Source organism: Plodia interpunctella, chromosome 7 (assembly GCF_027563975.2).
Source record: "Plodia interpunctella isolate USDA-ARS_2022_Savannah chromosome 7, ilPloInte3.2, whole genome shotgun sequence".
NCBI classification, from domain to species: Eukaryota; Metazoa; Arthropoda; class Insecta; order Lepidoptera; family Pyralidae; genus Plodia; species Plodia interpunctella.
The window spans coordinates 2,748,470-2,773,331 of NC_071300.1; the positions used below are offsets into that span (position 1 = coordinate 2,748,470).

Genomic DNA, 24,862 nt, shown 5'->3' on the forward strand with positions numbered 1-24,862 from the left:
TAGTAGTAATGCAAAACATTTCGAATCGATACATAGAACTATCGATACTGTATCTATTTGATTAGCGATTTGTTTAATTTAAGTAGGATTTGATAATAGCTATCGCTAGTATCATTAAGATTATAAAATACTGTTCAGAATATCGAAAGTACCGATAAAATGTCGACTATCAAGGTGTAATACTATCGATTCTATTACTAGCCATCAATAAGGTAAACGTACATTTTTAGTTATCGATAGTAATGATACTAATATATCATATACTAATATTATTATCCATAGTCTTATCATTTTCGATCGACATCACTAACTGACAATGACAGCAGCTGTCATCAACAGTATCTGTCAGTGATAGTATAGTAGGATGGCATTAAGGTTATGTTTATTAGTACACGTGAGAAACTAAAAAGTATTATTTAAAATATCAACCCAATTATTAATGTAACAAATAAAATATGTTAAAACCTAAATTATTGGGAGATGACCTCCCTGGTTTCGAGGTACCATCCGAAGAAAAAACTACTGAAAATGAGGCGAAAAGTGCAAAGAAGAAAAACAAAGGATCTGGTGGTTTTCAATCCATGGGATTTAGTTTTCCAGTTCTCAAAGGAATTACCAAAAGAGGTTACAAACAGCCGACACCAATTCAACGAAAGGTACCTTGCAAAACATTGATTATTGCTTTTGTTCTTATGAAATATAAGGTATTTAATAACTAGTGGCCCGTCCCGGCTTTGCTCGGGTAGAAACCATTATAAATTGTACACCTAAACCTTCCTTAGGAATCCGTATAGAACAATGGAGCCACAAAAAATTAAAAAGTGAAGTGAAAAACATTCATTATTAAATTTTCAGACCATACCGCTAGCATTGCAAGGTAAAGATGTCGTCGCCATGGCGCGCACAGGCTCTGGAAAAACAGCCTGTTTTGTGTTGCCAATATTGGAGAAACTTACTTCTCCAACGAGCAAGCCTATGCCGGGGAAAAACTTCAGAGCTCTCATCTTGTCCCCCACTAGAGAGTTAGCATTACAGGTATGTACATAACTATAATTTAGGGGAAAAAATCTGTATTAAGTAGTACAATATATAAACATTTCAATAGGCTTTGGGTCTTGTTAAAATTTAGAGAACCTTATTAAACTGTCTGCATTTTGGATTTAGAATAAAATTATTTGATCACAATTATTTTGATTTTAGTCACAACCACAAACTATACACTTCAAATCTTGTAAAAGTGCCAGTTTATAATTTTACTTTTGTTCTAGACATTAAAGTTTGTGCGAGAACTGGGCAAGTTCACCGGTCTATCATCAGCGGCTATCCTGGGCGGGGAGTCCATAGAACAGCAATTCAGTGTCATGTCTGGTACAGCTCCAGATATTGTAGTTGCTACACCCGGGAGATTCCTACACATTTGCATTGAGATGAGCCTCAAATTGGACCACATCAGTAAGTTTTTTGAACATAAATATAAAAATAAACAATCCTGTAAATTGTTTTAGCTTTTGCATCTATGAACTTATGATTTTGAGTTCTTTAATAACTACTTAGTTAAATATCTGTTAAGTGACTTTATATAGTAAAATACATTTTATGTTATGCTTCCATCACTGCTCGATATAGATGCATCAGCTGCAAAAAACTACTTCTCTATTATTCCAGAAATAAAAAATAATGTTGCTCTCTCAATGTGTGAATGAATCATAATATACTTTTGTTCTTTACAGATACAATTGTGTTTGATGAAGCAGATCGCCTGTTTGAACTTGGTTTCGGCGAGCAACTGAGTGAAATAGTCGCCAGGCTGCCTTCTAGTCGTCAAACATTACTGTTCTCAGCTACTCTGCCCAAAATGTTGGTGGAATTCGCCAGAGCCGGTATTCTAGATATTTTTGTCAAAATTTTATATATCCCTTGATCGCAAAGATTTGATACAGAATGCATAAACAAAGGTTATCCGAGTTAACAAGTTTTATTTTCTTATTAAAAAAGCCCATTCGGATGCATGTAATGTGTGCAATAAAACTGAAGATTTGCTTCATGTTTTGTTGGAATGTTATCAGTACTCAAGCTTAAGAAATAAACTCCTGTGTGATCTCTGTTTGGGCGATGGTGAGATCAACATTACGTTGAACAAACGATTGTCTGATTGTCTCGGGAGGCCAGATGTATTTATACATTCTGGAGAGGGGTGATGACGCAAAGGCAGACATAATACCAAATAAAATGGAATTTCCCCATGAGGCTGGCATAGTCGCACCAAGCAACTGAAGCCTCGACAAAAAATTTATTTAAAAAAAAAAAAGTTATCCGTCAGCATGAGTTTAGTCTGTAGGCGATGTGCTTATTACAGTAGTTAAGTGGGTCATATATATTTAAATCAGATTTAAACGCACAATTCATGCACATGTCCTGACCCTATGGTCAGGACATGTCCTTTGGTCATTATATATGTGGAAATAACTCAAATACATACAACATTATACCTGATTTATTTGAGTTCCATAAGAATCCTTACAAAAATTAACCATTAGTCTGTCCAATTTTCACATCTAATTTTAATTACAGGTCTATCGGATCCCATGCTGATACGTCTGGATGTGGATTGGAAGCTCCCATCTACTCTATGGCTCGGCTGGATCTCTGTCAGAGCTGAGCTGAAGACTGCTGCATTACTTCTCCTGTTGGACAAAGTATTGACACCGCAGACTCCGCAGGCTGTTGTTTTTGCTGCCACTAAACATCATGTTGAATATTTAAATCTGGTAAGAGAATCTTAAATCATTTATATCAAAAAATTATAATTATAATATAATTTTCTATTTTTCATGCCATAGATAAACAAAAAGAAAAAGAATACTTAGGGGATTGGGCAATTGGGATGGGACATTCAATCCAAAATGTGTTTTCTTTTTGTCTCTAAACAAAAAAAAACTTTTGTTTAAAAAAAATATTCTTATATCGCGCGGTTTAATATACTTCTTGTTACATTCCTCGTTTTCAATAATTCCTTTCCATTTACATCATATTTGCGACATTCCAGATACTACAAAAAGCCGGTATATCATCAACATACGCGTATTCCGGCCTAGATTCCTCGGCCCGTAAAATTGCCCTAGGGAGATTCATCAACAAGAAATGCTCAGTACTACTAGTTACCGATGTGGCGGCAAGAGGATTAGACTTACCGGCTTTGGATACAGTTATCAATTACAACTTTCCGGCTACGCCAAAACTGTTCGTTCATAGAGTTGGTAAGTATAAGTATCATTTTATGACTAGAGCCTTTGTCCGCGAATAAAACCGTATGAAATTTAATATTGGCATTTAGACTAATGTATCATATTATAAGGTAGATCTTTAGGAACACTGTGGTGTAAACCGCATTATTTTATATACAATAGTTTTTGTGTAGTGCCTTTGCGAATGATTTTTCTAATGCCTAACATTGTACATGCATAAAAACTGCTCCCGTGGGAAATCACGCGGGCGAAGTCGCGGTCAAAAGCTAGTTACAAAATAATAGAAGACATTTTCGTACTATAATCATTCCTCTTCTCAGTCGTACACTCCTGATGGAGTGGTTACGGATCATGATGATAGTTCTCCACTTCTCGCTCTTTGTTGGATGAAACGAAACGCAACCAACCAGTTGTAGTCTCTGTTTATCTATGACTCAATGTGTATTGCCATCTGTCACAATTAAGTTAGTTTGTAAGTTTGTAGTTTGCCAATATAAATATCAAGTTGTCCGAAAATCACTACTAGTTTATTTTATCACAATGCAAAATATTCCTACATTATTTAACGACCTTGGTGGCGTTGTGGTAAAGTGCTTGCCTCTGAACCGATGAGGTCCCGGGTTCGATCCCCAGTCGGGTCATGATGGAAAATGATTTTTTTCTGATGTTTATCTATATGTGTATTTGTTAATATAGTATCGTTGTATCGTTGAGTTATTATCCCATAACACAAGTCTCGAACTTACTTTGGGGCTAGCTCAATCTGTGTGATTTGTCCATATATATATATATATATATATATATATGTATTTATTCATAGCACTGCGTGTACATTCCGTTAGGGAATCCTTCATCGGTGTTTTAATGAAATCTATCCGTCTTGTTCATAATCATAAGTAATAATGATAACCCAGGTCGCAGCGCGCGCGCGGGCAGAGCGGGACGGGCGTGGTCGCTGGTGGCGGCGGACGACGCGGCGCACCTGCTCGACCTGCAGCTGTTCCTGGGCGCGGCGCTGCGGAGCCCCGCGCCCGCGGACTGCGGGCCCGCGTGCCCCTCGGGCGTGTGGGGCGCGATGCCCACCGCCGCTTTGGAACTGAGGCACCAGGATGTCGTCGCTTGGGAGAAGAATTTCTCTGAAGTGGTAAGTTAATTTAAAAGTAATTATGCAAATAAGCAATCTTCTTGAAATTTTGCATACATATCATTTGAAGTATGGAGAAGAACATAGGGTCATCCCGGAAAAATAACTGTTCCCGGGGCAAATTAACGCGGGCGAATCCGCGGGCAACAGCTAGTAGTCCATATTGATTTATTCGATATTCTGTAATGGCAGGTTTTGAGTAATACTGATATATATTTTTATTAAGAAGTTTTCCCGAAAAGAGTAGCCCCATAATAGTGGTCTCAAATTATATGAATAGCCATAACGACTCAGATGTTAATTTCCCACGGGAACAGTTATTTTTCCGGGATGAAAGGTGCCCTATGTCCTTATCCATACTTCAAACTACATGGATGCAAAATTTAAAGAATATTTGTCGAGTAGACAGAGCGTCTTACTTTCGCATTTATAATATTAGTTAGGATTTATTATTCGGGTCATCATTCCCATGTATATTTGTACATATATCAGGAGGAAGCAGCCCGCACCTGCTCCCGCGGCTGGCAGCAGTACTTAAAGTGGCGCGAACCCGCGTCCGCCGAGGGCAACAGGCGAGCCAAGCTAACATCTACACCGGTGCTCACTCACCCCTTCCTCGTGGACGATGGCCAGAATGCAGCCAATGAGCTGGTCGAGAAGATCAAGAACTATACGCCTAAAGGGGTAAGTTATCTGTAGTCGTCTGACAGGTTACCCGGTTGAAGCGGTGGTGGTGTAATGGTCCATGGTTCGAATCTACCTATTCGTGCCACATGAGTTTGTATACCAATTTGACGTGTATAGTAGTTTTCATCGACCACCACTTGCTTCCGGTGAAGGAAAACATCGTGAGGAAACCTGCATTAATAATGCCAAGAAAGTTGTTGCGTATGTTTCATTCCACGTAATGACCACGACCCTCAGCCATGAGGAATACGACTATGAAGAGACAGTTTACCCAGTTCCTTCTCTCTCTCTTAACTTTGCGTGTCCAGTTCATGCTTGATATTTTGAAGATTCTGCTGTGATTCAACGGGTCGCCTGCTTGACCTTAACCCTCATTAGGAATGCCACTGTTGTCTATCGGCTGCCAAGGTTAGTATCTATCGCCTCGTATGGCATCCATGATATTGAAATACCAGCTACTTGCAAGTGTATATAACAAGGACAAAGTAAATTAAAAACGACGAGCTAGCGTAGCGAAAAGAAATAACACATTTCCATACAACTTCCCAACTGGAAACACAGCGAGGGACAAAATATATGATCACTCTGTACCGTTTTTTATCATGTATGTGTATTAAAAATACACATTTGTCATGTACGAGCGAAACGAAAGATTTGACGAAGTCTATAGTTGTCTATCTACATTTTGTACGATGACACCCCAATTTGCAGACAATTTTAGAGCTATCCACTAAGAACGACTCGCCGCAGTACATCGCGATGAAAGCGAAGAAAAAACTGCACGGCAAAATGGTGCAGAAGACTAGGGACAATAAGAAATTAATGGTGAGTGATGAAGTCATAAAAATCTCAGCTTATTTCAAATTAAGTTAGAAGAGGATGTAAAGATGTAATTATACAAGTTATTCTTTTCATTCGATTTTAAAAATTTATGATGTTTAAATAAATTATTTTAATAAATGAAAAAAGTTAGCACCTTGACGATGTCGAGCTGCGCCGGATTGGCAAATGGGTTCGATTGCCAATTAATATTGAATATTTTCATCTAATAAAATTTTAATATGCCAGAACAGGGTGATGAAAGATGAAATTATACGATACTAGCTGCGCCCCGGGGCTTCGCTCCCGTGGGAATTTCGGGATAAAAAGTACCTTATGTGTTATTCCAGATTATATTCTACCTGTGTACCAAATTTCATAATCGGTCCAGTAGATTTTGCGTGAAAGAGTAACAAACATAACACTCACAAACTTTCGCAAAAATCACGTATTCAAATCGTCTGTACTTACTTTATTGTACTAAAAAGATGTAAATTAATAATATTTGACGAATAATTAAAATTAAGAATAATTGACGACCTCGGTGGCGCAGTGGTAAAGTTCTTGCCACTGAACCGAGAGGTCCCGGGTTCGATCCCCGGTCGGGTCATGATGGAAAATGATCTTCTTCTGATTGGCCCCGGTCTTGGATGTTTATCTATATATGTATTTGTTATAAAATATTGTATCATTGAGTTATCTCATAACACAAGTCTCGAACTTACTTTGGGGCTAACTCAATCTGTGTGATTTGTCCTAATATATTTATTTATTTATTTTATTTACCTTTACCTTTAAATTATAATAAAAAAACTAACAAGACAAAAAATATGATAGGTTCTAATATCAATAGTTTTATATTAACACTGTGTTAAATTTTCAGGCTGAAGGATTGTTAGTAGACGGTCTATTAGATTCGAATAAAAACTCAAAGAAAACGAAAGAAGTGGTCCGAGATGAGAATTACATTCCCCACCAGGCGAGCGACCAACACACTGAAGCTGGGTATGTGATAACAAGCATTTCGTTGCTTTTTACAAGCTTTTATTTAGTTACTTACACCTACTTGTCCTGCAGAGCTGCAATTGTCCACGTCGCTTTATTGTGATAAACATACATGACCCGAGATCGGCTGCCGACGAGTGAGATCCTCAACGGTGTATTTTTTTTGTCACGCATTGAATACAACAAGAGATCTCTGACGACAATAAATATCTATGTCTATACATATAATAAAATCAATAAGTGGGCTATGTAGTATAAACTACTGGATGAAATTTGATGCAGTTTTCTCAGTTGTATAGCGGATGGTCTAACTTAAAATAAAGGTTTCTTCGCAATATATTGCCTAGAACCTGAGAGAAGTTATGAGCGGACGCACAAATTAAACGCGGGTGAAGGCGCGGGAATGAGCTAGTTATGAATAAATTCCAGCATGGCGGTGAACTTCAACTCTGGCGCATCGTCGGCGGAGCTGAGCCTGGCGGCCGACAGCGGCGAGGCTGCGCGCGCGCACCACAACCAGCTGCGCTGGGACCGCAAGCGGAAGAAGATGGTGCATGTTGATCCTGTGAGTTATTATCCTGTGTTGTATTTACTATTTATTTCTATTTATTTTTTTGTTCAACAACGTTCAGATGTGATAGATTTTTGTGGTCACTAGGTTTTTTAGATCTTTATACCTATTTGTAGGTCAGTGATTGAATAAATTATTTAATTACCTATTCTACATTCTATAATATACTAAAATTTTACATGAAGTTTGCACTGGGTTGTAAAGGAACGTTTGTTGGTACACATTATGTGCGTGGATATATGGAATAACCGCAATTTGTATCACTATTTGGAATATTTGAATGTAAAAAGTGGAATTAATGTAACACTTGTAGGCATGTTTCGAGCAAGTGTATTGTAAGTAAAAACTTGACAATATTCATTTCAAAATAAAGTTAATTATTATGAAACGACAAAATATAATATCATGTTTATTTACTTTAGCAAATAAATATATTTTACTCTAATAATCTAAAATCTTCATCACCAGGACGGCGGTCGCAAGATGATACGTACGGAAAGCGGCGGTCGCGTGCCGGCGACGTACAAGAGCGGGCGATACAACGAGTGGCGGAAACGGAATGCCGCGCCGCAACGCGATGACGGTGATGATGATGATGACGCAGGACATGCAGCGGACGCTGGCAGGAAGAAACCAGGTGATGTGATATGAAAGGTTGATTTTGTAGCACGATGCCTAGCCTACTATTGCCTTTCGAAATATTGTATTATATCCACTTTGAAATAATTTCAAGCAATCCCCAAAGCAACTTTTTCAAACCTTCGAACATACCTAATATGGTGGCCTGGAAAAATATTTATTATTCTAGTCTATGATGCCAGGAATCCAAGGTTCAAGTAAAAATAAACCTTTTGAAGATTAGGCGATAATTTTGTGACCTGCCGCAGTTAACCCTTTTTGGGGATTCTATTGTGGCCTAACAGCTGTCAAGGCTGAATAATTTTGATCCTATTGCTGATTTTTGAAATAGGGTAACTTATAATACTACTAATTTGTGGAGTCAATGACAAAAAAAATCTATTGCCGTAATTTCTTTTCTTCACTTTATTGACAGACTAATTAGAAAATTTTTGTTTTAGGTTTTTATACTGCACTGTGAACCTGAAATTAAATAATTTTTATTTCAATTCCAGTGTCGGAATTCCGTCCACACTGGGTGAAGCACAACGAGCGATTGGCCAAGAAGAAGGCGGAAGCTTCCTCGAAGGAGTTCAAAAACAAACAGCAAATCGTCAAGGAGCGCTTGCGCAAGGAGAAACTCAAACAACGGCTCAAGTTCAAATCCAAATCTAAGAATAATAAGAAGAAAAGGAAATAATAAAGTATATTGTTTATTTTATTGTATTATTTATTCTAATACTCACTTAAATATGTCTTGCTTCATTCTTTCCATGTCAAATCTTTTCTTGTGTTATATCTCCATCGTTCGGCAAAAGGATTATTTTGCCAACGCACAATGGGATTAAATATGATAGATATCACTATGATAGGCGTCTCCGTATAGTAAGGCAAAACAGGCGCGGGGCGGGGCCAATCACATTTTATCAGAATGAGTTATAAATTTAAAGAAATCTGATTCACCCACCCATAAAACCTGTTATGTGCTCCTCCAATATAGTATAGGTAATAGATATATGGCATCAAAATTAAACGCAGAGGAAAAATCATGATATAATGTATATTTAAAAAATTAAGATAAACATTAGAGTATGTACCTACTTACAATTATCTGTACATGTTGATAAATAACTTCTGAGGATTTTTATCTGGACATAGGATATAATATTTTTATTCGGAATAGTATGAACAATATCATAAGCGAACAATTTATTTACAGATTTATCTCTAACTAAACAATAGTATGCGACTATAAATGATTCCCGTGGATAAAATCTAGAGCCCCAGATATACTCGCGCCGCGAACACCGCGTAACGCAAATGTAGATAGTTTCACGTATATACTTAATATTAGCATTTGCGTGAAATCGAGACACGAGTGTATATAGAGCTTAAAAGGTACTTTATTACATCCTATCTACAAGTCCATTAAAACTATTCACAATAATTCACACACATTCAGATATAGGATTATTTTAAAGAAGCAATGAGCAATCTAGCGAATTACTTTTACGGGTTCAAAATAAGTAGAAATATTTAAACAGCAAAAAAATACAACAATTATTGCTGCGATTTTATTAAGACTACTAACCAAATATTGGGACCACAAATCTTATATTAAATCACAAAATTGTCACATTTTTTACTGAATCTCTATTAAATTGAGAAAATATAACGTTGGTGTCGTTGCAATATGCACGTGAATTTAACGATCCTAATATTTAGCTCGGTAGTTCATTTAGCGAATTATCATTACATGTTTTACACTCATTATTACTATTTCAAATATCGGAAAGAGTCAATATTAAATTGTTCCAAAACTAAGATATATTTTACGAACTACAACACAATCAGGATATACAAAAAGGAGATAAAATAAAGCCATGTTCTCAATATAAAACTTAATTCTATAGCTGTTTACAAACTATGATTATAATGAGTACATGGGTTTACATGCTCAACACCTTATTGCTAATATTATAGTGAAACTGGAACATGAATTGGACAAGTCGAAAAATAGTAGCACATATGCTCAGTTTAATTATCGCTTAAAATTTGGCAACAAACATCTCACTCGCGATTTCTGACTAAGCGCCAAATATTTATTGGTTCGCCATCGCCATACAACTTCTTGACAAAATGGAACACGAATAATCAAGCCATTGTCTTATATATATGTGATGAAGCGGTAATACGTTCGCATCATCTGCTATTTGCCAATAATTTTAACTAGGTGTCCCGCACATATAAGTAATAAATTATCTAAAGGCAATCCTATAACAATATCTCAGCCACAATGGCACGGAACCGCCGATAGTTTTTTAGTTTGCGACATTACTAGCAATATCCACATATCCGATATGGCATTACCGAATAGTGAAATATAAATATAACGACGGTACAGTGCCGTACACCGCACCAGCAACATCAAACAATCGTACAACACCGATAAATTTATTTTAAAACTCCTTAATTTAACAGATTCACCATACAATTTGGTGTCCCCGACTTTCCTATCTAATGCCACAAACTCAATAATTTTCTTTTCCTTATTTCACCTAAATAATGCCTTTTTTTGTCTTCAATGCTTTGGCATTACACACAATCGGAAACATCAAATTCCGTTATTAAACAATTAATTTCAATATACATGTTAAAACTTAAGATTATACGGATAAGAAATTTATAACTAAACCACTTTTCATGCCTGAACAATCAGTCTTCTCTTTGCGAAAATTATCATAATCATTATACTATTTACACTTGTTTTTTCAAGAATTTAACATTCCTAAGTGGACTTTTTTACATAAAATAATTTTAATCTGTCTGTTTTTACAAAGCGCTACGGGGAACTAGAAAGTAACTAGACTGGACGGGTCAAAGTATTGTGGAATGTAGACTAAAATATAAGCTAATTTTACGATTGTCTTACATTAAATTGTGGTTGTATATGTTTAGTTGACCATACTTCGACTGATACTACGCAAACTATCATTTTAGACCAGCTCAAACATAATAAAAAATTATACTCACAAATCTAAAATAAGAATTTTACATTTTAGTCCACATTTCTCGTGTAGATTAATGGTATGCAGTGATTTGAGCAAAACAAGGATAATTTCATAGGTACAGTGACAGCGGATTATGGCACTAGTTTACAAGGCTACATGAATATATTTGCATGCATGATAAAGGACTGTTTCAAACTATACACAATAACTATATATATCTGACCTAGGAATAGTACATACTCATCAAGAGTTATAAATTATAATGATAGAATATATTTTTCAATGTTCGTCCCATGAATCGATTTGGTTGTATTATACACAATCAAAAGATTAAATCATATTTTAATTAAAAATGAAAGCATGACATCTTTGAGTCAAGTATTATCGTAACTGAACTGAAAGACTTTCTTCTAAAACATTCAGTCAATATTGTAGTAAGTCGAAATCGGGGAAAACATAGTAAGCAAACATTTTAAGACTGATCAGTGCGTACGAAAACATAAATACCTACACGGCTTATGTGAAATTTTAGTTGATTTCATTTATAATTTGCGACGATTAACTGCCAAATATGGAACTACTGCCATTGTGTCTTATATAGGTACATAAATTTTATTTATTCGTAATGATAATACAGATAATTATTAACACCAATGAATTAATTTTTAGTTTATTTCAAAATTAAATATATTTTAACAATTTAGATTTAGCAATCATTAACAATGTTTGGTGTGTTGACTAGTGTTTGCCCATAATTTCAGCGTTTATAGACCACGTAAATAATTAATAAATAAAAAACAAAATTAATTTTCTGTTTTCGCACATTCAAGTCAATGAAAGGCGAGTTTGTAATTTAAAATAATATTAATAATATAAAATCTCAACTTATCATTTTGAAAAATTTACAGTTTCGTTAATGTTGTACCGATAGAATTATTTTATAGTCACATAGACAAGTAATGAATCTGGAACCAACTACCGAATTTATAAAAAAATTACGATATTAACTTATACAAAATTCATAGTTTTCACATTAAACATAGGAAATAACGGGTCTCAAACTATTCGTAAAAGATAACAATTGTTTACTAAACCCACTTTCAAAGAAATATGTTTTGTCTTTTAAAAAATATTTGACTGAAATAACCCGAGATAAAACGCACTGAAAATCAATTCAAAAATGCGTAAAATCATCACTAGGACAAAACATATTGCTAAAATTAGTTTATCAAGCTTTTGATAATCTTTTATCAAAAAGGGGTGGATATAACAGATATTTAGTTTCTAAAAATCGAAATTTTTCATTTGAAAATGATGCCTAGTACTGATAGCCATACAATTTGGACAGTAAATTCAATGCATCGCCTGTAGTTACGTTAGATCGTTACTCTATGGCCGCATTATAGCACCGAACTATCACGTTCCCTTTCGCACGTCTATAAACTTCCATAACGAGCGAAAGAGAAATAATTCGCGTAACAGTGCGGCTCTCAAGTTAACATAATTGTCCTAATTTTCATTACGAGATTAGTGACATTAAAATAGTCATAATTCATTCGCCAAAGACTTGACGTCAAGTTTTCGTACATGGGTACGACGGCGAAAATTGACGAAATTTGTACTCGTGATCACAAATATTTGTCTCCGATTTTGGGTGTGTTATGGCCGTTTCAGAGTTATTGGACTCACGATACAAACATAGTGTGAGCCGTTGAGTGTTATCCACTTTAATTTTAATACTCCGGATTAATTAGACATTTTTTGGATTACATTGCTAATTTTTCATTGCGGTAAATAAAATCACTCATACAAACTACGCAACGTTCACGCGTTCGCGTCGGCATATCCGAGTTCGGCGATAGCGTGTAGCCGGCACGAGTAACGTAATGAAAATTAGGCTTTACCGTCAGGCCGCGAGCCTCACAGTATGCCGTTGGTGTAGTACTGGTAGTTGTCGTAGAGCCGCGTGGAGAGGGAGTTGAGGGCATCTCTTACCAATCTGTCCACGAGCGCCTGCAGCTGCGGCTCCGTGCGGCCGAGGTGGAAGCGGCCGCGGAACGACGACACGGCGCTGCTGCTGCGCAAACATGATAGCTGACCGCCTGCGGAACACACATCCGAACATTAAACAACATCAACAAACAATGTATTTATATACAAATTAAGAACAGCCGCCATCGTCGACAATGCGGTCAGGGTTGTCACAAAATATCAAATACGTGATAACCCTTACACATTATATAACAAACACGTCTGTCTGTTCGCCAATAAACTACTGCACGGATTTTCACGCTGTTTTCACCAATAGATAGTGTGATTCCTGAAGAAGGTTTAGGTGAATAATTCATTATGTTTTTACCCGAGCAAACCCAGATTTAGTTCTCAACGCGCTATACGGAGCGCTTGGAAGAATCCCCTGGACCTATCAAACGCAGGGGTTTTCAGCACGATTGCTCTGATTTTCTGTTATTTCACTTTTTTTATAGTGTCGAAACGAAATTATGTGAGATTTACGAATTTTATGCCTCCTTTTCTCTAAGGCAGGCTAGAGGTGTGCCCCATGTTTAGAAACTTAGTTGAGTCGTAGTTTAGATAACTTTGGGAAACACTGCAATAGATAAATATACTCACCCATGCGCATAAGTTCCACGACATGTATGATCTGGTCGCAGTGTTTCCTGGCAGCGATGAGCCCGCGCAAGATCAATATCTTGAAGTACTGGAACATATCAGATTGGCTGCCGTCCATCACTTCCACGAACTCCGTCGTTAACTGTGGATATTTAACAATGTATTATTTTACGTCATTTGATATTCTTAAATATCGAAGGTAAGATAGCTTTACCCCAGGAGTGGCGTGTAACGCGATGTGGCGTAGGGTTCCGCCCTAGAATAGTACCACTCCATATTCTGACTGAGGCGATTATGGAGGGTTGTAAAAAACAGCCGAATTTTTAAAATTTTAAGGTTTATTTATTAAGCTGACCTCGCGGCGTCACAACACCGAACGAAGCCAAACAAGCGAAGATGAGAGAGATATACCCAATGGCTTACACTCATTTTGTTATTTCTCACTAGGAGTACCTAAGATAGTGTATTTCCTACTAATATTATAAATGTGAAAGTTTGTCAGGATGCATGTATGTATGTTTGTAACTCTTTCACGCAAAATCTACTGGACCGATTGTTATGAAATTTGGTACACGGGTAGAATATAACCTGTAATAACAGATAGAATATCTTTTATCCTGAAATTTCTACTAGAACGAAGCCCTGGGGCTAGTACTACATACATACAGAAATTAAAACCTAAACACTCGCAGTTGCTATTAAAATCGCCTATCGTATATCAGCAAAATGACATAACAATGGAGCGGTTTAGCATCGCCTACGACAACTTGTACAATCAACAATCATCGTAATATTAATATCATTATTATGCGCTATCGTGACACACGACACGTTTGGTTTTCAAATTGACTGAATTTCGTTTGCCACGGCTACTTGTCAAAATATCATTATATTTTTACCGAAAATAGGTTGTGCTTTGTTGTGATTTTTCGAAAACCATTTCCCGACTGCTTGACGTAAATGCCTATAAAAATTTGATAATAACCAAAATCATACAATCATCACATTCATTTTGAAAATAGAAATCATTATAATTTTATAAAAGGTCTGAATAACTAACACTGACCTAAAAAAAGTTAAAGCCGATAATAGGACGACTCAAAATATGGCGAAGAATGACAAGGAAGCGAACTATGAAAAGAGAGAAAGAATGTCACAATTACTTATAAAATGAAAATTACCTTGAATGGTGAACTCTCAAAGCCCAAATTTTTGGGAGATATCGAGAATATGAAACCAAAGTCGATGTGTATTATGTGTCCCGCGCTGTCCAGCAGAATGTTACCGTTGTGTCTGAAATAATACAAATTAAAATGAGTTTACTAGTGAATGAGGCTCTGTAGAGGCTCCACCAACATTTTGGTGATTTCGAATAAAAAAGTAGTTAGTATTAGTGCCCTTATAACATGAAAATATATTTAAAAAATATGTTTTGCTAAATCATCATTAGAACCATAAAATTATGAACATTATTGAAAGTCTCAGTTTTAATTTTAATGTCTGTGACCACAATTTTTAATTTTAATATCTGTGGAAACTGCATCAAAATCCGTAGCGCGGTTCAAAAAAAGAAAGCTTAGAAACAGACAGATGCGATGGGCGACTTTGTTTTACACTTTAGTAATAGCAAGCTTCGGGGAAGACCCAACACTCTTCGACGGGAATCGACACGCGTGTTCCGGCTCATAGAGCACTCTGTCGACAGCTCGCGTGTGCTACATACGTGTCAGTGTTTTTCTATCTAACAGCAGTGATTACTTAGTTTCTCACCTATCTTTCAGCTGTAGCAGGTAACTGGTGAGTGCGTACGCGGCCGCAGACTCCACGAAGTTGTTCTGAGCTCGCAGGAAGCCCTCGCTGTTGGGAGGCCCGTGCTCCAGCTCCAGCCACGCCCGGAGCGACTTGCCCGACTGCTTCTTGATTTGGTGAAGGGACACCGAATTTAATACCTGAAAAATAAATGTAATTTGACGACCTCGGTGGCGCAGTGGTACAGTTCTTGCCACTGAACCGAGAGGTCCTGGTTTCAATCCCCGGTCGGGTCATGATGGAAAATGATCTTTTCCTGATTGGTCCAGGTCTGGGATGTTTATCTATATATGTATTTGTTATAAAATATAGTATCGTTGAGTTAGTATCCCATAACACAAGTCTCGAACTTTGGGGCTAGCACAATCTGTGTCATTTGTCCTAATGTATTTATTTATATTTATTTATTTAACTTGTACAAATATGAACGCAGCCACATTCCAACCATAAACATTAAATATTGGAACGCATTCTTTACATGTTGCTATGGTAAAAATATAGGACTACGCCATTTATCGTTTTACAAAGCTCGGTCTTTTATAGGTAGTTTATCTCGCATTTCCACCTTAATTTATCAGTTTTTATTAGGTTATGGGCCTAACTAAATTGTTTTAGAGCCCTTCTTTATAGTGAGTGCAAAATTTGTGATGTAAAAAAATGTTTATGAAATGTTTTCGCGTGCCTTTGACTATTGTCTGCAAGAATCTTAACATACGTTTTAGATATTATATTTTTGATAACAAAGTTCATGTTTTATAGAGAGTATATTGACACACATTTAATCTAAATCAAGCTATTTTTATTGAGCATAATTACAGACACAGATAAGATAAACTTAATGAAATATGATGCTATGTACAATGACAACAGATATTAAATTGTATATCAAATATCATGTATTTGATAAAAGGTTGTAAAATTGTGAAGGTCGCGACATCGCTGTCTTTTATTGACTGTTTCTTACGTTAAATCCAGCAAGTCCACATTATGATTACTTCTACGTAAAAATGAATAAATTATAAGCCTAATCTTTGCTTCTTCGTAGTTGGGTAAAAACTGTGATATGCTAAGCTAGATAACGCGAATCGAACTGAAAATAACTAACGTTGAACTTTTAAGATTGATGTCACTTCTGGTTTACGAGGTCACCATACGACATTACTTTGGTCGATTATGAACTGCTCCGAAAATGTGTTTTACTGAATCTTATGCGCCAATGTATAAACATGTGAGAGAAGAAAGAGAAATTGATATTAAACGAGATGTATAAACTAGCCGATGCTGAAATGAAATTATATCAACTTTCGATGGAAAACATAACTTATTAACGTCAATAAATGTGCTTCAGTTTGTCTTCAGTTTACTGTCTAGTTTTATATATTGTGTACTGTTAGATCAGCGATGTCACATTGTATTCAAGTCACCGAAAGGCGTCTGACATGACTTAATAGCTAATACACTCTAGTGAACGAAATAGTAAACCAGTGAACAGGTTTCGTCACGATGTTTTCCTTAACCGGAAGCAAGTAGTGGCCGATATAAACTTTGACGTACAAAATTATATAAGCAAGAGTTGGATTCGATCCTAAGCCTTTCGATCACATGTGATAACACTTAACCACTGGATCGGCACCACCGATTGAAATTATTTTTATGCACTGTCTGTCAAAGTGTGAGTGTAAGTAAAATTGAATATATTTTTATTAGACATAGAAATCTCAAGTATTCCAATCAGACAGTGAATCTACTTTGCATTATAGGAAATAATACCACTTAAATCGAAACAAGTGTTTTTATTGTTTCCTACACGTTTTGATTAAATCGCCTGAAGCAAAAACGAAAAATCACCGACTTTGTAAATCAGTCAAAGCATTTTAATAAACATACGGGCTTATGGAAAGCGGTTACCGCTTCTAAGGCGACTATTACCCTAGAAATGTTATAACGGGAGAGACTGTGAGAATATTTAGTTTGTTACATTTTTAGGCAATAACTAATTTGGTACATTTTGATGATATTTATTTGGTACACACGTAAATTAAAACCGGAGACCAAAGAGCGACTTTGCAATTCACATCGATTAAAATTTACAAATGTCGTGGTTGGGCCACGTGGCTGATGTTCTGAAGGTACTATATGAAAATAAAAACTAAAACGCTAATTATATTTCACAACTTCTAGTTTTACATTCTACATTTTATTACTGTTAGACACCAAAAGATTATTAAAACTATTACTTTAACAGCCTATGTAATTAATTTCGTCAACCGGGTCAGGGATAACCACGTGACTGCACGTATAACTAAATGAGCGGCGCACGAGTCTAGAATTTTAATGTTCAATTATCATGCTTGAAAGTAACTATAACCACGTCTACCTATAGTGAAGCCCTGTTATTCATAAAAATGTTATATTTTATGCTAAAGTATGTTTTGTCTCTTTCTGTCAATTTGAAGCATAAAGTGCGACAATGATAAAACAATTTTAGCTTCAAAGTATGCTTTATTTTTTATAAGAATAACGGGGTAGGTGTTCGAATTATTGACCTAAAGCTCGCATCACATGGAATAATTATTTGTTAGACAAATTAAAAAACCCCCGACTTTCAATATTCATTTCGCTACAACTTTTGAATGGCTGAACCGATTTTCATGAAACATGGCTAAGAACACTCGGAATAAAATTATCTATGACACAAAAGAAGACTAAACGAAAATCGGTTCATCCGTTTGGGAGCTACGATGATACAGACAGACACGTTAAACTTATAACACCCCTCTTTTTTCGTCGCAGGTTAAAAATACTTTGTTATTGCCTGTTTGGTAAGTTAGATTAGATAAAGAAACATTATGCCTCTGTTTTCAGACAATTCGGTTTGTTTTTCTCTGCATAATATTTCAATTGTAATATAGGTATATTATGCAGTGTATGCCTTTTCAATTTTCATACTCGGAGAGCAGTATATATTAGATCTATCGATAAAAAAAGTAAATGCAACTTATTGTTAGTGTGTTATAATTATAAACAACCAGTGTTATTTTAAAAAATAAGCAGAGCCCATGTCGCTCAGTGTTCCATATTTAAAATTTATTTGGGATCCTTCACCGTCTAAAACTACCGCCGTCTGCGTACGACGCGGGACGTTGACTGCAGCAAAGCAAATATTAGTATATTATTATAATAGCATATTCCTGATAACCTATATATGGGTTATAGCAAACAAAAGTACTATATATCATTACTAACACACTGTATGAGTCTAGACTATCCAATGTATAGTATCTCAGAAGAATGTATCTATATATGTAAGAATGTATGTAGCCACAACTAATATATTTTAGCCCACAAAGCTTCCTCGACAGTAGTGGCTTTAAAATCTTCATATCCCAACCTCATATACAAACCATTAGGAGACAATACACAATACTAACCGGCTGGATGAGTCCAGATTCCTTATCCAGGCACAGTATCTCATAGGGATGTAGCTTCAACGGCACTCGTTCTTGTGCCCAGACGGCTTGAAGCCTCCTCAGAAGTTGCGCCGCCAACATCTCTTGTCGCAGGTCGTCTCCCACTTTGACTATGCAGCCGAGTAACCGCCAGCCGGCGAGGGAACCGTATGGTGATGATGATCTCATTCTCGCCAACTTACTTTCCCACGACTCCTGTAGACAAATGGAATGATAAAGATATTGAATATATTTTATCAGACAATCATTGATAAATGAAGGTCGTCGTTTAGACTTAGAAACCGTAATCATACCTGAAAATGAGGTAGAAAATAGTGCTCCGAATTCCGAGCGTCATTTTTAACAACTTTTAGCATATATACGCTAAAAGTTGCAACTTGATATTGAAGTCAGAATATTCTCGTATTCGTCAAGAAACTTCTAATATGTAATGTAAAGCCCAATTTAGCTTCACGTTGTAAACATATTTAAAAAATCCTACTAATTGCGATTCCATAAATAACTGTAATTAGCCAGTTTAATATGAAAAACATTTTATATTAAGTAAATATAGCTGTGTTCAGCGAGTTGATGCAAGAGTTATAAACCTCGTTTTAAAATACACTATGTACCAAGTCCATTAGAACAACATAGTGTAAGAAAGTAAATAAAACATTTGCGCGAACCAGCCGCGTTTCTCGAACGCAGAAGCAATTAGTCGAACCGTGTGTTTACACTACACTCTATTTCACAGAGATACTGAATGGCCTACTTGCCTGCATCACAGAATAGCTATTATTAAAAAAGTATGAAAGATTCACTCTTCGTTGCTAGATTGGTTGGATGGTTTTCGTATATAATGAGAAGGTAAGATACGCACATATGTAAAAAAGGTTATGAAACCTGTTTGTATCATGTATGAAGAGTGAAAGACCAAAAAAAGACAGCAACGTGTTTTATGTGATCAAATGACATGTAATTCTTGACGAGCGATTTTGAGCATCAGTCGGTAACCCTAACGAAAACCCCTCAAGGGGTCTTGTGGCAGATTGAACCTAAATGTCCAAGTTGCTTTGACACTCTAACACTTCGCACATTTTCCCTATACCTATCCAGTTATTAAATCCTAGGAAACGATCCTGGCAGCTCATATAACTCGGCAAATTACTTGCCTTTACTACACTTATTGTGTAACTTAGGAAGTGGTAAATTAAATATAGCATTTTCTATTACGAACCCTCCTACGGTGAGTGCTTTTCCTTGTTGACTCAAACAAGTACTGTAACTCGTTATTTCACGTCTGGATAGGTTGAAAACGGAATTATAATGTCAATTATGGGTTTAAATACTACCTGTACCCTAATGCGACCTGTGCCTTGTATACTAAATGTTGGCCTCTGCTCCGATCACGGCAGAATCATGTGTTTTTTATATAAAATATCACCCCCTATTATCATATTTTAGGGGTTATTTAGAATAAACAGGAATGCGCAAAGATAAATTACCTAGTAGTAGTATAGGAGAGTATTTTATACCTAGCCTAAAAAATATTTTTTGGACATCTTTTGATAAATAGTGTAAATAAATTATTGAAAGTCCACAAGTTGCAATTAGATAAAAGGTTAAATTACAAAAACTGCCTAAGATGTTAAAAAGTCATAGATTGAAGTGAAAATTTTTTAGTTATCTAGTATACATTTAAAATAGATCCTTTTACCTTCAAGGCGGTAGCGGATGGATCAGCTGGATCGTGTTTGAAAGCGTTCGGCGGTTGCGCCGCGGTAGCGTCCGCCAGCCTTCTCCTCACCTCGCCCGCCCCCACCGCCACTGATTCTCGAGACCCGCATGATGACGTTGATAACGCTGATGCTGCTGATACCTGGGAATTATTATTATTTTTTAGACACCGAAGCAGATGTTTTTAGCATGGGTTGCCTGACGTTAAGCAATCACCAGGGCCACCAGTATGTGTTTGCAAACACATACTGGTGGCCCATGGACACCAGTAACGGGACACCGATGCGTTGCGTTGTTTGTAACATTTTTTTAGCCTTTTGTATGGGGTAACCCCTTGACTTCATAAGTTATAAATGATATTTGATAGCGATATGCCAAATATAAAATAAGCCCTAAAATATGTACTTTATCTGTAAAAATTAATCTAATTTATACAAATCATTTGAAACTTCTGCAAATAAGTTGAGGATATATTGACTACAAATTAACAATAATTGACTCACTACATACGTGAATCATAGGCAATTAGCATTTTAATATGTATAATGAGGACACGCAATGGACGTTTCTTACGTCATTTGGATTATGTACTCTTAAAATAAATGCATTATTTAGAATCTTTTTTTATTAGCTGCAGAAGTTTTGGCCCACCATGCAAAACCCTTCCCTTTACCTTTCAACCCGTCTCTGTCCAGGGAAAAGTAAATTTTGTAAATTTTTTGATCGCCATCTCCATTCATATCCTTCGTCTGTATAGACAGAGTTATAGATCTCTGCAGTCATCCGGCACCCAAAAGCTTTTAGAATCATATTCCCTTTGGATGGATAAATATACAGATAACTCAGTTTCGTTTTGGCAAATGCCCTCCCTCTTATTTTTCAAACCGTCTCTGTCCAGGGTAGTCTGGCTCTTTTGTGAATTTTTTGACGTTAAATCGTCATCTCCATTCATTTCCTTCGTCTCTCTATACCTCTATGGCCTCTGGGATAAGGAGAATGGGCCATGACGAGTGATTTCAATTCATTTGGTTCAGTTCAATTGGTGAATACAGAATCATGATAACAATATATGATTCGCCGTAGTCGCTAGTTACCATAGTATTTGTTATACAACTAATTGTTGCTATGGCATTGAATATTTTCAAGTACTGTGATTCATCGTCCACTTAAAATCTTTTAGAGGCACATAAATAATATAATAAATAGGTATAAACTATATGAATATTTTTCCATGTATGTACGTCAACTATTTAAACCGAAATTACTGACACAATGACAAAATATGGTTTGCCACTTAGTTTTAAGTATATTAACCATATTGTTTATTAACTATATTCTATCTCTTTCGGCCTTCCCCTACATTTATTTCTATTCAATTTTAAATCCTTCTTATAACATTCATTGTTCTCATAACATGCCCATACCGCATCGATGTACGTATGTAATATACATACTTTGCAATTTTCCTGTCTTCCTAATTTTAGACGTCGAAGTAATAATATCTATGTATATGTAGGTATATACAGATATAAATGTGTGCTAATATGTTTTTGTAATAAACATTAAGAGCCTCGTTGCAATTGGTGGCCACGTGACAATCAATAGTGAGCGCACACGGAGTACAATGCCACATGAGACTGAGCAAATAGGTGCTCTGAACACCTCGCTCTAATAAAACGTGAGATTTATTTATTTTCCCATCTATTTAATATCATCTATTTAATTCTTTTCTCTGTATTTTTAGATATTCAAATCAAAGACCAAGTTCAAACTTAAGATTATATACTTGACTATACCCAAATACTGTGCCATGAATACCAAAATTGGCTTCTTCCTCTAACAGATGTGATTTGTTTTTCCTTCCTACGCCAGCTTGATAGACTACTTGTTAAACCTACACAACTTTTTGAGACCTTGGCATATAAAAAACATTGAATGGTAAAATATAGTATACACATTTATACTTTGATTGATTGATTCGATTTTTTTATACAATATTTTTATAAAATTACAATTTACTCTAAAAAGGACCAGACGTAAATTACTGCAACTGAGGTTTAAAAAAAAATTAATCAAAAATTTTCTACAAAAACTTAGGAAAGATTTCATAATGGGTATTTTTACTGCTTTACCATACTTATGAAGGAAACACATTTGTTGACTACCCAAAAGGCAATTAGAAAGTATCTCGTGTGGGACGAACATATTCATTGCATATTCACCTCTATCACCACAGCATAGTGCTTGCAGGATAACTTCCTCTGTACCAGAAACGGTTCTCATGCAAAACCGATAACAAATATTGAGTTTAAGAGGTCGTCACGTTGACACGTAGAATACTATTGTTATTTATGCTTTAAAAAATTGCTGTATCGGTTTGGGAAACCGCGCTTTTCTTTCAAGAAGTTCCGTAGTAATAAGCATAAACATTTCAGATGAATCTACCAAGTTTCAACAGTGTAGTCCTAATAGTTTTAAAATAAAGGGCTTTAACATACTGGCGGACTGACATGATTCAAAACTACAAAGGTTTTTGTCATTCGGCTATGGTTCCTAAAATAAGACTAAGAAACATATGGGAGTAAACGGGAATCACAAGAGTCGAACAACTATTTCGTCTGGCGATAAACAGTGAGAAGACCAAACTCCTATCACAACAAGAAGAAAACTAAACTTTGTAACTTAGCATAAGTAGGTATACGTTACAATATACAACTAGTGGCCTTTATGCTCAAGTGAAACCTTTGCGCTAAACATATTCTGATTCATGTTATTTACTAGTCGACCTTAGCTGAACCGACATGTTGATGATGTTCACATTTCAGTGGTGTTTTTTTTATTTATAAAAAAAAACTACATGTAAGTAAGAATACAAATAATAATAACCAGATGCCCTTATATATAGAATGGAATTTTTATTAATTGTTATGGTTTTTGTTACGTTGTTAAAATAATCTGATTATTTTTGCGACAGATTTTTTGATGACAAAATGCGTGACTTCCTAATTTCCTTAGCAAAAAATATAACGTAATTCCAATTATATTATAAACTCGTACGCCATATTCACGAAGCCCTGTGGGAGCATCTTATACGCGCCGTGCCAAAATCCAATTTATAAAATATATGTCGCGAAACACGACACGTAAAATAAGAAAGGGACTTTGAGATTGAATCGTTTTTAAGTATTGAATGTCATGCATAGTTACATATCAACAACTATTTTATTTTAGGCATTAAAATAGTTGAGGCGATAAGGATATTATTATTTACTAATTTATATATTATAGAAATTTATACCTTTGCGTGACACAGCCATTGCGTAATAATGCATTCACGGTTTGCCAATAATACCGATGTTGATACAAAAATTTACCCGAAAAACTGTTTGTTAGCTCGATCTCGATTCTGAGAATGCAACATATGTGGACCACATTCCTTCTGCGTAATTTATTGAAGAAACAACTGACAACCGTGAACACACTGATTGAAAAAAGTATAAAATTCACATGTTGTTTCTGAAATTTTATTAAAACATTTTTCAAACATTCTCAATATACGTAAGACATAATTGGGGTGGTAAGAACAACTTTTATCTTGACAATCGTCACTTTTTTTGTCTGAGAGAAAGTATTTATTCCCAGTGCCGTGAGATGAGAAATAAACTGACATGGAACAATAAAACAAGATAAGTGTTATGTCCCACTCGATTGTTTTTAATCATCTGCTTTAACGAGTTAAATATAACATTGATGTCGTGAATAGCTATGACGTTGCTAGAATAATGCACGTATTGTACAATAAACTCCTACTTTTTTATCTTACACGTGTGTATATAGTGAATGTAAAATAATGGTATTCGTAATGGCGGCAAATGAAATCTGATGGACTAAAACTGAGATACTATAGAGGATTACTATATGAGATTTTAGCTACATTTCGACAAATACGAGTTACACAGTTTAAGATATCCTCTAAAAATAAATCTGCAGGATAACATCTACAAAACATACACTGATCGAGGTCAAATATAACGAATTTACATTTTTCTGAAGATTTCCTTTTTTTCATTTCATTATATTTTATAAATATCCGGAGAAACACAGATTCTTGGGTGTTACGTTGAGTGCATTAGATA

The 24,862-nt window shown here is 35.7% G+C and overlaps 2 protein-coding genes across 3 annotated transcripts in view; one reads left to right on the plus strand and one right to left on the minus strand.

Moving 5' to 3' along the window:
• Positions 1–334: 334 nt before the first annotated feature.
• Positions 335–8,805, plus strand: LOC128671599 (uncharacterized protein). The gene is made up of 13 exons (XM_053748238.2): positions 335–656; positions 856–1,035; positions 1,269–1,452; positions 1,731–1,880; positions 2,572–2,768; positions 3,047–3,257; positions 4,160–4,389; positions 4,882–5,073; positions 5,788–5,901; positions 6,779–6,900; positions 7,330–7,465; positions 7,940–8,108; positions 8,605–8,805. The coding sequence occupies exons 1-13, from the start codon at positions 456–458 to the stop codon at positions 8,787–8,789; spliced, it is 2,271 nt and encodes a 756-aa protein (XP_053604213.1). The 5' UTR covers positions 335–455; the 3' UTR covers positions 8,790–8,805.
• A 325-nt stretch (positions 8,806–9,130) lies between these two features.
• The window catches only part of fwd (four wheel drive), a 46,214-nt gene continuing 30,482 nt past the window's right edge, over positions 9,131–24,862 (minus strand). For both annotated transcript variants that reach the window (XM_053748236.2, XM_053748237.2), the window contains exons 5-10: positions 20,707–20,868; positions 18,972–19,205; positions 15,502–15,680; positions 14,913–15,024; positions 13,732–13,873; positions 9,131–13,202 (exon numbers count right to left, since the gene is read on the minus strand). In XM_053748236.2, the coding sequence (XP_053604211.1) occupies positions 13,021–13,202; positions 13,732–13,873; positions 14,913–15,024; positions 15,502–15,680; positions 18,972–19,205; positions 20,707–20,868 (1,011 nt within the window). In that variant the 3' untranslated portion in view covers positions 9,131–13,020. The remainder of the gene's footprint in view (positions 13,203–13,731; positions 13,874–14,912; positions 15,025–15,501; positions 15,681–18,971; positions 19,206–20,706; positions 20,869–24,862) is intronic.

What these genes read in the sequence shown, in the direction of transcription:
- LOC128671599 (XM_053748238.2), top strand. Translation starts at nt 456, where the DNA reads ATGTTAAAACCTAAATTATTGGGAGATGACCTCCCTGGTTTCGAGGTA. An exon ending in CTAGAGAGTTAGCATTACAG is followed by an intron (nt 1,036 to 1,268) that starts GTATGTACATAA and finishes CTTTTGTTCTAG; the next exon opens with ACATTAAAGTTTGTGCGAGA. An exon ending in CGCTGGCAGGAAGAAACCAG is followed by an intron (nt 8,109 to 8,604) that starts GTGATGTGATAT and finishes TTTCAATTCCAG; the next exon opens with TGTCGGAATTCCGTCCACAC.